Raw genomic sequence first — 13,765 nt, 5'->3', positions numbered from 1 at the left:
GGCGCGCATGTGAACCCAGCGCAAATTGCTGTGCAGGAACCCGTCGGAAATTACGTCCTGGAATCAGCTTGTTTGAGATTGTTAACAGGCCATGGATGAACGGTGCGAATGAACACCTCTTTGCATGCAGAAGGGCCTCGGGCAACAGCTTTGGTTCAAGGATCTGAGGTAGCAGCACCGAGGAAAAGCTCCAGGAAGCCATCGCTGGTTGGAATAGGCAATACTGGTCTGGAATGGCCCAAGGGCCTGGCACAGGCTCTTCTAGAACTTTTGAGAACTACAAGTTCAACCGCAGCTTTTAAAGCTCAGCTAAAACCTTTTCTTTTTCCTAAAGCTTTTAAAACTAGATTTTGTTCTGACTTTATACTGTTAGTTTTACCCTACCCAGTGCCTGTTTACCCTACCCTGTGCCTGTTTGCATTCTCTTCCCCTCCTTATTGTTTTATTATGATTTTATTAGAATGTAAGCCTATTATTATTATTATTATTATTATTATTATTTATTTATTTATATAGCACCATCAATGTACATGGTGCTGTACAGAGTAAAACAGTAAATAGCAAGACCCTTCCGCATAGGCTTACATTCTAATAAAACCATAATAAAACAATAAGGAGGTAAAAGCTCCCTTCTTAATTACTCCTTGGGGGCAGGCTGGGGGTCAGCTAATGAAAAGTCCATTGTGGTCCAATCTCTGCAGAATGCCCAGCACACTCACTTCAGTCATATGTGGACTTCTAGAAAAGGTCCTGTCTCTACTTACCCTAGACTAGAGAGCATCTGGATTTGAGATACCTAACCAGCACTGATTTATTCTATCCTCAATGACATGCCAGGTTGCGCCAGTATTCTGAAGTTGTGATGATGTATTGCCTGTTGGTCTCTGAGTATTTTCTATTTAGCTCTTTATCAGAGATTATGGCTGTGTTTGGATGTAATGCCAAACCATGGTTTAGCTGTAATGAAAATATGCCTAACCTTGCCCTCAGCTCATGCACTTCCCCTTCTCTCTTCCTCCAGTTCGCCTGTGAGGAGTTAAGAAATTTCCATTTTAAATCATCCGCAGTTTAGTGTGTCATCTGAACCCTATACTGTGGTCAATTTTAACTATGGTTAGTGAAAACACATTAGCTCCATAAACTATGGTTTGCAGGTGCCTTGTTTCTACTAACCATACTTAAGATTCATTCTGGTTTGCCCACATTCAGCTGGTACAGGTTATGTTTTAATTCATCAAAAGCAGAAGCAAAAGCTTCCAAACTCATCTGCATAGCCACGACGGGTTGAGGAGCACAGAAACCCGGAGGGAAACTAGGGCTTGTTCTCATCACAGTAAACTATGGATTGGATTAGCATTATGTCTAAAACAGCCCTATGTTTCATAGCCTAGTTAGGTCCTCAGTCTTTTGTGGAAGGAAGGAAGGAAGGAAGGAAGGAAGGAAGGAAGGAAGGTGAATTTAACTTTTTTTTAATGACTTGCTTTTCTGCAAGTTACAAATTATGGGCAGTGCTTAGGCAAATCATTAAACATAGATTAAATAGAAACATATGTTTTCTTTCCTCCTTGCTACTTACACCACCAAAATATATACCAATTAATATGAGCCCAAGCACTTCACTTTCCCTTTTCAGTAAATGTGTCTGTTTCAATGTGAAAACCTAGCTGTTTTCAAAGTCTCGAGCAAACCTAATTATCTCATTAAGCAAAATTCTGTTTTCTTGATTTCAGTCTGTTGAGTGTCCCTGCTTTCCCTTTGAAATGTTGATCCGCCCAGCAGAATTGCCATAAAATATTCATGTTCTAATTAAAGGCAGTCGCTGTTGCAATTTGTCATGATGTGTGAGCATATGATATATACTTTTCTTTTTAAAAAAATGAAAAAAAGAGAAGGAAGAGAATGATGCAGTTTAATATTTTACTTTAGATCAATGTGATACAAATAATGCTGTTTTGAACTGCAGTTGCAATGTTACGTACTTTTAATTTTGTCGGATAAGCAGAATGAACTGTTAGAACCCAGCGGCAAAAAGTCCACACTATCTACATCAGCCTTCCTCAACCTGGGGCGCTCCAGATGTGTTGGACTACAACTCCCAGAATGCCCCAGCCAGCTGGCTGGGGCATTCTGGGAGTTGTAGTCCAACACATCTGGAGCGCCCCAGGTTGAGGAAGGCTGATCTAGAGCTAGTGTGGGTCTCCAACTGGTGTGCCTTAGCCCACAGCTGTGTCGTGACCTTGGCTAAATGGACCACACTTCGTGGTCTCTGTGCATGGCACATACGGGTCTGGGTCTGCATAGAACTCCATTTGGGAACCTTCTTTCGCTGCGCAATTTTGGCAGAAACCTGCTCACGCTACACCAGTGCGCATGCCTAGAGTGTGTGGTCTTGCTGCTTCTCTACACCATGAGCTGCTTTTCCACACCGTTCGCTAACTTTCCCATCTCGTCAGACTCTGTGTCCTGCCTTATCTTCCTTTTTATTTCATTATTTATTCTCCATTCTTTGTATTTCTTCCCTACGGAGTTCGTGTTTTCTTTTCCGTTGGTCAACATTCCTCTGTTGCTTCAGGGCTTTGGCGCTGTGAGCCCCCATCTGTGAATCCTCTCAGTGTGGGAGTAAGCCCTCACCCATGGACAGCCGTGCACTCTGCTTGCTTTGTCTAGCCAAGAGCCATAAGTTTGACTCCTGTCCATTTGGCCAGGTGTTCAGCAAACAGGCTCACTGTAACTGCTTCACATGCTATTTTGGAAGGAAATCTTGATGGTGGAGTTGGACCCTAAGACAGTGTCCCTCCTCCATCTACTCCACACAGAAACTTTTGTCCCTTCTTGGTGTGGATTCCCCTGCTCAGGGGTCAGGTTCTCTCTCTGAGGCTGTTGTCCTGCCTTCAAGACTGACTTCAGTTCAGTCACCCACTGATGAAGTAATTACGGCCTTGGTACTGGCCTTCATTCCAACAACTACGAAGGCAAGTTATGAAGCTGCAGGTTACACCCGGCCAGTTGCTTGATCTTGTGGCCTCTATAAGGGCTAAGACTGTTGCCCACTCTCAGAAGACTAAGCTGCCCATCCAGCTGACCAGACGATGGAGGTGAAGGGGAAGAAACGACCACCACGCCCAAATGACCAGTGTACATCCTTCTCTGCTAGCTCTGTCCTGGTACCACTATTCATGTTCTCCATGGTGGGGCCCTTCACCCTGTCAATGTGCTAGTGGAGATGCACCTGGATTTTTGACAATGGAGCCGACCTGCGATTGGAGTAGATTGTACCACCAACACCAACGGATATTCTACTTCCATCAAGGTTGCCACCACCACCTGCACCTCTCCAGCCTTGACACAGAGAGTGTTCAAGACACAGCTCCATGGCCACTGTCCAGATCCTACTGTAGGTTGTCCTACTGCCCTATGAGCTCACAGGTCTTTTGTTGCCAGAACCAGTAAGGGCACACTCCACTCAAGTGGTGTTAATGCTGAGGGCTTTCTTGAGAGATGTCCCAATTCCGGACTTCTGCCATGCTGACACATCTTCTGAACCATCTAGCTTCAAAACACCTTCATAGTCTGGATATCAAGGGCATGAGCTGATGCCTCCTTTAGTTGGGCAGTTCTTCCTTCATTCCTTACCCTCCACCAGTAAATTAGCTTGCTGTTCACCCATATGAGTGATGCACAGAACCATGAAGAAGAAAGACAGGTGGCTTACCTATAAGTGTATTTCTTTGAACGCTCACCTGTGCATTCACACAAACCACCCACCATTCCCTCTTTGGGTTCATAGCCATGAAAGCAGTTTCATGGAACTAAGGGAAAGCAGCAGAACCGTGTCTTCTGGGAACGCGAACTGGGGTGGTCGGAGCAGGTTTTTGCCATACGGCAGGTGCCGTATGTATGAATGCACAGATGTCTAATCAAAGAACTACAGCTACAGGTAAGCAATCTCTCTTTCACCTAGGAGGGAGAAGAGGAGAGAAAAGGACCAATCTAGGTAGCATAAAGGCTAAAGTATAAATAATACATTGGATGAAAGATGAGTCCTGTGCTGTTGATTGCAGTTACATGGTCTGGGAAGGTAATGTCCACAGCTAGAACAGGGATGGTCAGAAGGTTTCTAGTGGTTGGTTTCTAAGATTTTCTTAGAATTTCTATTCTTTTATGTATTGCTTTAAGAAAAGGTTTATATCCCAAGACAGCACATAATTTAAAACAATGCATTATAATAATAGCAAAAATTAAACAAGGGCTTCAGTGTTTAATTGATTAACCAGTGAGATCAATTAAAAAGCCTTTAATCAACTAAAGCCACCCCGCCCCACTCCCACCCGGTGGTTCAACAACATGGTTTAAGTTTACAAAGCAAGAGTGAATGCTTGGGATCGTATCATGTGTAAGACATAACTGCTCTGGGTTAATGTGATCCCGAATTGGAACGATTGCTAAAGTGGTCCCAGCCACCTTAAAGAATGTGTTAGTTTAGCCTAAAGAAACCCTCTATAGGCCCAAACAATTGTATCAGCTGTCATCTCTGGCCACCCTTCTCTTTTCGGCATGGTGCTTGATGGGACATTAGTAAAAAGGAAGTAGGCCACATATGACCGAAGTTGGCCTTGGAAGGGACTTGAAGCAAATTAAATTGATAACCCATTATAATTGCCGAGAATACCCCTGGTAACTCATCAGGACGGAGTTATGGTCAGACATGGCCCAATAATGAGGTTGTGCCACCACTCACCTTCCTATCCAGGGCTAAAACAAAGCTTTCCTGCTCTCAAGCAGATTACTTTTAAATGCAGAGTGGTGCACGCATTGCCACACTTGCTTCCTTGAGGCAAGACTCTTTAGATAGGGTTGCAGCTGGCAAAAGTTATTCCTAACCACCAGTTCCATCTGCACTCCCACAGTAGTGCTGAGTCCAGGAGGACCACCAAGTTATGAACTTGATCCTTCAGGGGCTGAGCAACCCCATCCAAGACTGCTTGCACACTTCCGTCCAGATTGATCCAGTTCCCAGCCCACAGTACTTCCATCTTGTCTAGATTAAGTTTCAGCTTGTTTGTTCTCATCCGTCCCCAAATTGTCTCTATCGTGAAAATCCAGGGTTTGGCAGCATGTCAAAAGACCAGCCGTGAGATAGACCTGTGAACCTTGCAGGGGGATTCCACAACAGAAGTGCTCCAGTTGAAATGCCCCTGGAACCCATCCCTGCCTCCTGACGACGGGTGACAGTCAGCAGGACCTCGTTTGTTGAACAAAGCCTTTAGGAAGCTTTGTAAGGAAGTAGGACGTGGTTCTTAAGTGATCTTGACCCCAGGCTCTTCTGACCAATACTTTGGCACAAACATATCTCATCTCGCCGCAGTCCCTAAAAGGGAGGAGTACTTTAGTGGTCCACTTACTGTGCAATTTGTGGCTCATCAAACCAAATCCACATACACCAAGCTATGCATTATGGCTTGAAAACTGCTCTGTTTTTCAGTCCCAGGCAGGCAGCATAAACAGGCGGTCCCCATTATTCTGCTGTAGTTCTGGGGGGATTCCACACGGCGTACTGAGGGCGCTTCCATGCGCCCCCAGTGCGCCCCCAAAGCAATTGTGTAGCTTGCCTTTCGCAGAGACGAGGAAGAGGCGTCCTTGCTGCCGCCACCGCCCACCTACCTCCTCACTGGCCGGGTCGGAGAGCTCGGCCGGCGAGGAGGAAGGTGGGTGGCGGCGGCAAGGACGCCTCTTCCTCGTCTCTTCGAAAGGCAAGCTACACGATCGCTTTGGGGGTGCACTGGGGGCGCATGGACGCGCCCTCAGTACGACGTGTGGAATGAGTCACAAATCCTCCAAGTCCAGATTGACCTGGAGTATGTGGTCTGTCTTCTCCCTTGCATGCTGTTACTCTGGCCTGAGATGCCCACCCACATTCCGCAGCAGCGCAGTCTGATAAGGGCTATACCGCATCATTTTTTTAAAAAAATATGTAGATTGGCTCTCTCTGAATCTGGTTGTGAAGAAAGTACTTTTGATGGGATTATGTTTCAACCAAGGATGCATGTCAATGAAGCGATTTCTTTCCCCACAAACAAAACCGTGTAATAATATTGTAGAGGTGTTAGAACAATGGAGCCATACATAAGGGACGACAGGTGAACAGATTGTTTCCGTATTTGGTCTTTCTCTCTGGCATGAATCTTTCTCTCGTCCCCGCCAGCCCTCCCTTCCTGCCACATTTTGTCTCATTTCAGTGGGGAAATGGTTCTGTTTAGCATTTAGCTTCAAAGTCAACTTTATCTACTCTGGGAGAGATAAGTGTGTTGCTAGACTCTATGCAATTGTCTTCCAGCCTATTCTCACCAACCCTGTCATAGCAGGAGTAGAAACTGGCACATTGTCTAAGAGCAAATGATTCCTCGCTCTGGATTTCAATCTAGGATTGAATCGCTTTGGGAATAGATTGAGGTCATCTCCTGGGAATGTGCATTGGAAGGCATGAATTGTCACAACGCTAAAATAGCAAAATGATGCCGAGAAGCCCCTTAATCACTTGTTTAAAAAATCACTAACTGTTTACAAGGATATGCATGCGGTTATGTTTGTCTTGCTTTCTCTGCATTGATGGACTGCATGAGTTGGCTTTATCTGGGTGGTTTTTTTTTTTGGTAAATAAGATGTCTGTTTTTGTCAGGAAGAGAAACCAGCAGCCAATAGGAGTCCAGCAATTTAACAGTTCATTCATAATGGTGTAGAAAACAGTGACTAAGCATTAGCTTTCCATCAATTTTAACGTTAAAGATTTTCTATAATTTTGTGGGGAGTTACAGATACACCAGGCTGTACCGGAGCGTTTCTTTTAATGCCACCAAGATTTGTCATGAAGTTCCTTTAGAATAAAATAAAAGAGTGTTTTCCCCTCCCTGCCTCCCTAAGAACATCAGAAGTGCCCTGATGCTGGATCAGACTGAAGGTCCATCTAGTCCAGTACTCTGTTCACATAGTGGCCAACCAGCTGTCGACCAGGGACCAACAAAGCAGGACATGGTGCAACAGCAGCCTCCCACCCATGTTCCCCAGCACACAGGCTTTCTGCCTTGGATACTGGAGGTAGCACACAACCATCAGGGCTAGTAGCCATTCATAGCCTTCTCCTCCAGGAACTTATCCAACTCCCTTTTAAAGCCATCCAAATTGGTGGCCATCACTACATCTTGTGGTAGTGAGTTCCATAATTGAAGTATGTGCTGTGTGAAGGAGTATCTTATGGAACAAGGGATGCTAGGTGGAAACCATAAGATCGCTTCTCATTTTTTTAAAAAAAAAATTGCCTTGGGCCTTGACAATTAGTCTAACATAACATCTGGTAGTCCGAGGTGGAGATATTGAGCAGGCTGTGGGTGAGCATCGTGATGGGGTCGTTGGGGATGTGTCTCAAGATCCACACCCAGACCCACTGTGGTGATATGGGTCTGCGTCCTTCGCTTCAGTCATTACGCCACCTGCCCTGCCTTGAGACCGTTCTCTGCAGCAGGGGGCGCCAAACCTTTTTCAGCCCAAGCACCCAGTTCCATTCTGGAGAAGCCGTTGGGCGTTTCTGAGGGAGTTTCTGAACAAATAATAATAAAATAAAATACCAGCATATTTTATCTGAAAGCAGTTGCTGCCAGTAACTAGGCCTGAGGACAGTCCTTGCTGCATTTTAGTCTAAGGAAAATGCTGCACAAAAGTCAGGAAACCACAAAACCATCCATGACGGGGGGGAAAGAGCTGGATTGTAACGCAAAGAGCTGGATTTGACCCCCCAGCCAGAGGTTCTGCACCTTCCCACTGCAAGCAAAGAATCAAACTTAACTGCCCGGCCCCTGAAGTCATCGGATGGCATGCTCCTGGTGGTTCCACATGGACCTTTGGCCCAATTGGAGTCCACCAGGAGAAGAGCCTTGAGTGTGGTGGCCCCTTCTCTTTGGAACTGCCTGCCCCTGGGAATCATAGAATCATAGAATCATAGAATAGCAGAGTTGGAAGGGGCCTACAAGGCCATCGAGTCCAACCCCCTGCTCAATGCAGGAATCCACCCTAAAGCATCCCTGACAGATGGTTGTCCAGCTGCCTCTTGAAGGCCTCTAGTGTGGGAGAGCCCACAACCTCCCTAGGTAGCTGATTCCATTGTCGCACTGCTCTAACAGTCAGGAAGTTTTTCCTGATGTCCAGCCGGAATCTGGCTTCCTTTAACTTTAGCCCATTATTCCGTGTCCGGTGGGCACGGGTGGGCACCATCACCATCACCAATCAGGTGGGCACCATCACCATGCTGCTTCCGGCGCCTCCTGAAAACAACTCTGTTCCAGGAAGGCTTCCTCCATGGACAAGCCACTGTTTTATTAATTAGTCTTTTGTTTCAAATGGAACGATTTAAATTTGCTGTTTTTAATCTTCTTTCTTTTTACTGTTTTATTCCAATGTGTACTGCTCCAGAATCTAGTTTAGATATGAAGCGGTATATAAATATTGCAAATAAATAAATAAACTAAAGTCGATATAAGAATGCTTGAGTTAACATGCCTTTATGTCTCCACAGTGTGTCCAAGTGAAAGGTATGGGAAGGACTGTGCTGAAGTCTGCTTGTGTACGAACAACGGGACGTGTAATCCAATCGACGGGTCTTGCCAGTGCTTTCCAGGATGGATAGGCAAAGACTGTTCCCAGAGTAAGGAGAAATCTCTTCATCTCTTTTGCATACCAATGTATCTGCCTCTTTTTAACATTAAGGACTAATCTATTTATTCCCAAGAAACTTATCTTTAGAGCAGAACCCTCTTACTCACTTGGCTACCTCCAGGATGGTACACCAGTTGCTGGGGAACATGGGTGGGAGGGTGCCGTTGTATCCATGACCTGCCTGTGGTTCCCTGCCCACTGTGTGAACAGAGTCCTGGACTAGATGGACCCCTGGTCTGATCCAGCATCAGGGCTCTTCTTTATGTTCTTATGTCTCTGTAGTTTTTTAGAATGTTAGTTTTTAGTGTCAGTGTCTTTTTCTAGACAATTAGGGGGAAATGTAGATTTGCAGAATGTCTGCTTTTACGTTTTTGTTTTTAAATTTTGTATATTGATTTTTAATGTTTTTAATCTTTTGTGAACTGGCCAGAGAGCTTCAGCTGTGGGGAAATATAGAAATAATAATAATAATAATAATAATAATAATAATAATAATAATAATGGTCACAGTTATTCTGTTAGTCACTGGCATCACATCAAAAAACTATACGGAAAACCTTCAGAAACTGGGCCTACCGAAATACATCCATACCAATATCCAGAAAGCTGTCATACTTAAAACATGCTCAATTGTCAAGAAATTCCTGAATCTGTAAAAGACAGCATGACTTGGCAATGCCCATCATATCTGTCTAGAAAAACCACCATGAGTGAGAAAGAGATTATTATTATTATTATTATTAATAATAATAATAATAATAATAATAATAATAATAATAATAAATTAGAGCTCTGAAATCCCCAGCCACGACTGCTCAAGGTGTTCTTGCAGCAAGCCACTGTTCTCTCAGGTAGCTTTGACAACTGAGTTGTGAAACTGCCACCCTTTGTACACTGGCTTTTTTATGTAGAATCCACACGTCATTGACAAATGGTTCCATTCCACTGTTTCTTCAATCAAAAGCTTCCTGTTTGCAGATTCAGCCCCTTTTATAGCTTCTCATTGAGCGTGGTGCTGGGATTACGAATGAATACCCTATTAATAGTCCCTTGAATAATCTCTCTTAATTGCTCCTTAATTTCGGGGGTGTGGGTGTGTGTGTGTGTTAATTTCCAGTTTCTTCCCACTGAGCAGGGGGTTGGACTGGATGGCCTTGTAGACCCCTTCCAACTCTGCGATTCTATGATTCTACTAGAGAGAGAGAGAGAGAGAGAGTATATATATATATATCGAGCAAGCAAATTGTGTTATTTTACTTCATAAAAATGAAAAACAAAAAATAAGGGAGTGGGGGGGGAGAAATAAGAGGAAATAGTAATTAAAGTCCCATCCCAGGAACAGAAATAAGGCACAATTAAGAGGACATTCAAAAGAGTAATTAGCAAACCGTTTATCACTAGTTGTGCTCAACAAGAAGCAATAAACCTGGGAGGAGAGAAATAGATTACTTGGCCCTCTTATGAGAAAATGCCCTGGAAGGACACCCAAACAGTATTTGGAATATTTTCTGGCAGGTACAAACAAGTTAACAACAGAGTTAGTGGCTAAGTTCCTCTTCTCCATACAAAGGTCTCGCAAATTGACTTCATCTTAATTGTAACTTCTATCCCATGCTGCTGTTACTTATCATTTGTACCAGGTGTTCTAACTATGCCTATATATTTTAAATATGTGTATGTTTTAAATAACTCTTTTAGCCTGTTCGTATAATGAACAAATGACTGCGATTTTATGGTTTTAAATTAATGATTGTGGGTATTGTTTCTATTGAGTCTCTGACTGCATAATAAAAATGTATGTATGTAACCCAGAAGCAAAAAACCTGCAGGCAGGAAGCTTTTAATTAATGTTGGAAGGGACCTTTGTTAAACAGGGTTTACTTTTGGATAAACATTATAGAACAATATAGGCCAAGGAGAAGGGTGTTGCTCAATGATAATAATAAAAGTGTATGTGGAGAACCTCTTTTTTAATTCCACGTTCAGCTGAGAGAGGAAAAAGCATTGCCTCTGCAACACGAAAAAGCACTTTTGTGTAAGCAACCTCTGTCTGAAAGATGGGGCTATTAATATTTTCCTACCTTTCAGGGCTATTGTGAGGATTGCAAACTGCTACTCCTGTTCTCAGCAGTACCACTGGAACCTTTCCCCTCTTGTCCCTGTACAGTTCTGTCACCGGTATGAAAAACATGATTCATTTGGTGGAAAGTCCCGGATAGGTTAACAGTGCCCCTTCGTACAGTTAATAACCATTAATCAAGTAGAAGTGATCCCCCCAGGGAAGGCAGCGGCCCTATTAGAAAATGGTTAACATCAAAAGCAAAGATTTTAAAAGTCCGACTATAAACTCTGTCCCCAAACCAGTTTAAATGCTGAGGTTTTCTACTTGCTCTCTTTACTTGGTGTTTGCTTGTCTTAAGTTTGCACTGAATGGTAAAGTACAGACATCAGGTTATATTGTTTAAGGAAACTCTGTTCACGCTTTTCAACACTTCCCTTTAAAAAAATCATTAAGCGATCAATAATTCTGTGTTGCAAGGTTCATATGGCTGAGAAATTAAAAGAGATGCGATATTCCTATTACACGTAATTTACTTGTTAAAGTCTACGCGCTTTCTGGAAGAACGTGTGGTGACTTCTCTGAAATTGCCTAGGTAGAAGATTGACATTTGTGGATCCCCAGACTGGCATTTCCCAAACGAATCCTTAATTGGAGGCGGATCATCTCTGGGAAGTCCCTGGCCTGTCGTTCAGAAATGTTACTTCATATTCACAATGCAGCCGAGGGTATTAGACAGCATTCGCAGTAAAATATATTAAACCTCCAGTGATAAAGTAGGGATCGGATAAAAACAGACAGCTGTAATTTTGCTTTTATTGTGCCTCTTCCACAGGATGAATATCGCTGTCGCTCAAAACAAAAATTAGGAAGGCTGTCAATTTCACAGATTGTTCGTTATATTTAGAAAGTAACGGGGAAATTACTGTTCATTTCTGCTTAATTTTGGGAGATGGTTCATGTTTCATTTTTCTTAAAACACGATTGTGACGTTCACCTTGCCGAGTAGCCGTTCTTTCTGGAATCTTTGTGCACCGAATATCCTTTCCAAAGCTCTCATCCGCTCCTGGCACGAGAGAGCCCCGCCGCGTCCAGAGAGTTTCCCGTCCACTTCTGTGGAAGGGATCATTCCACCCCATGCGTGTGATGAAGTGGCCGGTTTCCACCCTCAGTTTGAGATATGGAAGTCGTTTGCGTTCTCTGTCTTTCTGTCTCCACAGCTTGTCCCGTTGGCTTTTGGGGAGCAGATTGTTTCCATTCTTGCAGTTGTCACAATGATGCCACATGTAGCCCCCACGATGGAGAGTGCAGGTGTACACCTGGCTGGACCGGTCCCTACTGCACACAGCGTAAGATGGGGGGGGGGTGCTAAACAATGGTGTCGCTTAGTGGAAATGGGCCTGTTTAAAGTAGGCAGTGCCCCCTGGTGCCGGCTAGCGTTGAAGCGTTTTGAGAGCTTGCAAATACTGCTTACAAATGTGCCCAGGAAAAGGAGCAGTTCACAAAAATAAAATGTAAAACATGTTTTTTTTATGTAGGTTTGCATTTAGCCATATGTGATGAATCTGGGTTTGTTTTTTTAGGCTCATAGTTTTTAAAAAGTTGTTATAGCGGTTTTAAATGTAGGTGTATATTGTAGGTTTTTGTGGTTTTTAATTTTTGTATATTGTTTTTAAGTATCTTAATTGTATGTAAACTGCCTAGACACCTTCAGCTATGGAACAGTATATTTATTTATTTATTTATTTCATTTATGTACCGCTCCATAGCTGAAGCTCTCTGGGCAGTTTACAACAGTTTAAAATGGTAAACATTAAAAAGTATACAATTTTTTTTAAAAAAAAACATCAGAAACATAAAATCAACAGTATAAAAAACAACAGCATCCATTTACACTACCGACCAGAGGTTAAATTGAGTGGGAGGTTCATCTAGATGGCCTCCAAGCTCCCTCCCAACTCTAGGATCCCAGGTATACAAATGCAATAAATAATAAAATAAAAATAATAATTCCCCAGTACTCAGTTCCTAATCAGACAGATTAAGGTTTTTGCTACACACTTACTATGCTTTTCTTTTGAAGGAGATCCAAATAAAGCTACCAGGGTTTTTTTAAAAACAGAAACTAGAAAGTGATTTTGCTGCAGTATTTAGAACCTGAACTATGTAGAGTTAAGGAATGGTCTTTCAACCTTGCCCAACCTGGTGCCCACCAGATATGTTGGACTACAACTCCCATTAGCCCACAGCCAGCTCATCTATTGGCCCAGGTTGGGAAAGGTTGCCAATATCATTAGTAGCCAAACGTTCTAGACCAAGAAGTCGCACTCCTGCCATCCTTGAAAGGCAGTGAGCTGTAACTCGCCCGTTTTTAAAACCATTGATTTATGTCTGGCTCCCTCCCTGTCCCTGCTGCAGAGCCACTGCTGCCCACCCTGCCACAGTCCACACTGCTGTTCCTTCTCCCCCATCACAGCTCACTTTCTCTTGCAGCCACCATAGCTGAGGACTGCTCAGGTCATGCTGCCCTGAAGACTCCCTTAGTCTACACCATGCCTTATTCCGGGGATCACCCTGGGATCATCCCTGTGCATCCACATGATGCACAGGAGATCCCGGGGGCAGGAAGGGGTGATCCCCCATTTCCCGGGACAACTGGGATGGCTTTTAGCCTGATTTTTCCCGCAGTCTCGGGATCATCCCAAGAGTATGGCAGGTGTGGGCGGCCATCCCGATTTTGTCCCGGCTCCTCGTGAGTAAATGCAAGGAGCCAGGAACCGGGCATGGAGCTCTTCAGGCGCTCTGTGCCCATTGGGGGTGGGAGGGGGAGCGCGATCATGTTGTTTTTTTAAAAAGTACTTTCCTGTTGGAGCGCTCGTGCGCTCACCTTCTGTAAAAAAAAAAAAGGCAGCCGCGACATCCCTCGTCCCTCCCGGGATGTCGTGCGCTCTGTCTATCCAAAGAGGAGGATCACATGAGCAGAATACCGTGAGATCCTCCCCA

The 13,765-nt window shown here is 43.9% G+C and overlaps 1 protein-coding gene across 4 annotated transcripts in view; it reads left to right on the top strand.

The window, feature by feature from the left end:
- Positions 1-13,765, top strand: part of MEGF11 (multiple EGF like domains 11) — a 286,399-nt gene that overhangs the window by 239,419 nt on the left and 33,215 nt on the right. For all 4 annotated transcript variants that reach the window (XM_063142441.1, XM_063142440.1, XM_063142439.1 and 1 more), the window contains 2 exons: positions 8,564-8,692; positions 11,983-12,111. In XM_063142441.1, coding sequence (XP_062998511.1) covers positions 8,564-8,692; positions 11,983-12,111 — 258 coding nt within the window. The remainder of the gene's footprint in view (positions 1-8,563; positions 8,693-11,982; positions 12,112-13,765) is intronic.

The sequence above is a fragment of the Elgaria multicarinata genome, chromosome 16 (genome assembly GCF_023053635.1).
Source record: "Elgaria multicarinata webbii isolate HBS135686 ecotype San Diego chromosome 16, rElgMul1.1.pri, whole genome shotgun sequence".
In the NCBI taxonomy this organism is placed as follows: Eukaryota; Metazoa; Chordata; class Lepidosauria; order Squamata; family Anguidae; genus Elgaria; species Elgaria multicarinata.
The sequence above is the reverse complement of the archived record's forward strand: the minus strand, read 5'-3'. Positions and strand labels throughout refer to the sequence as shown.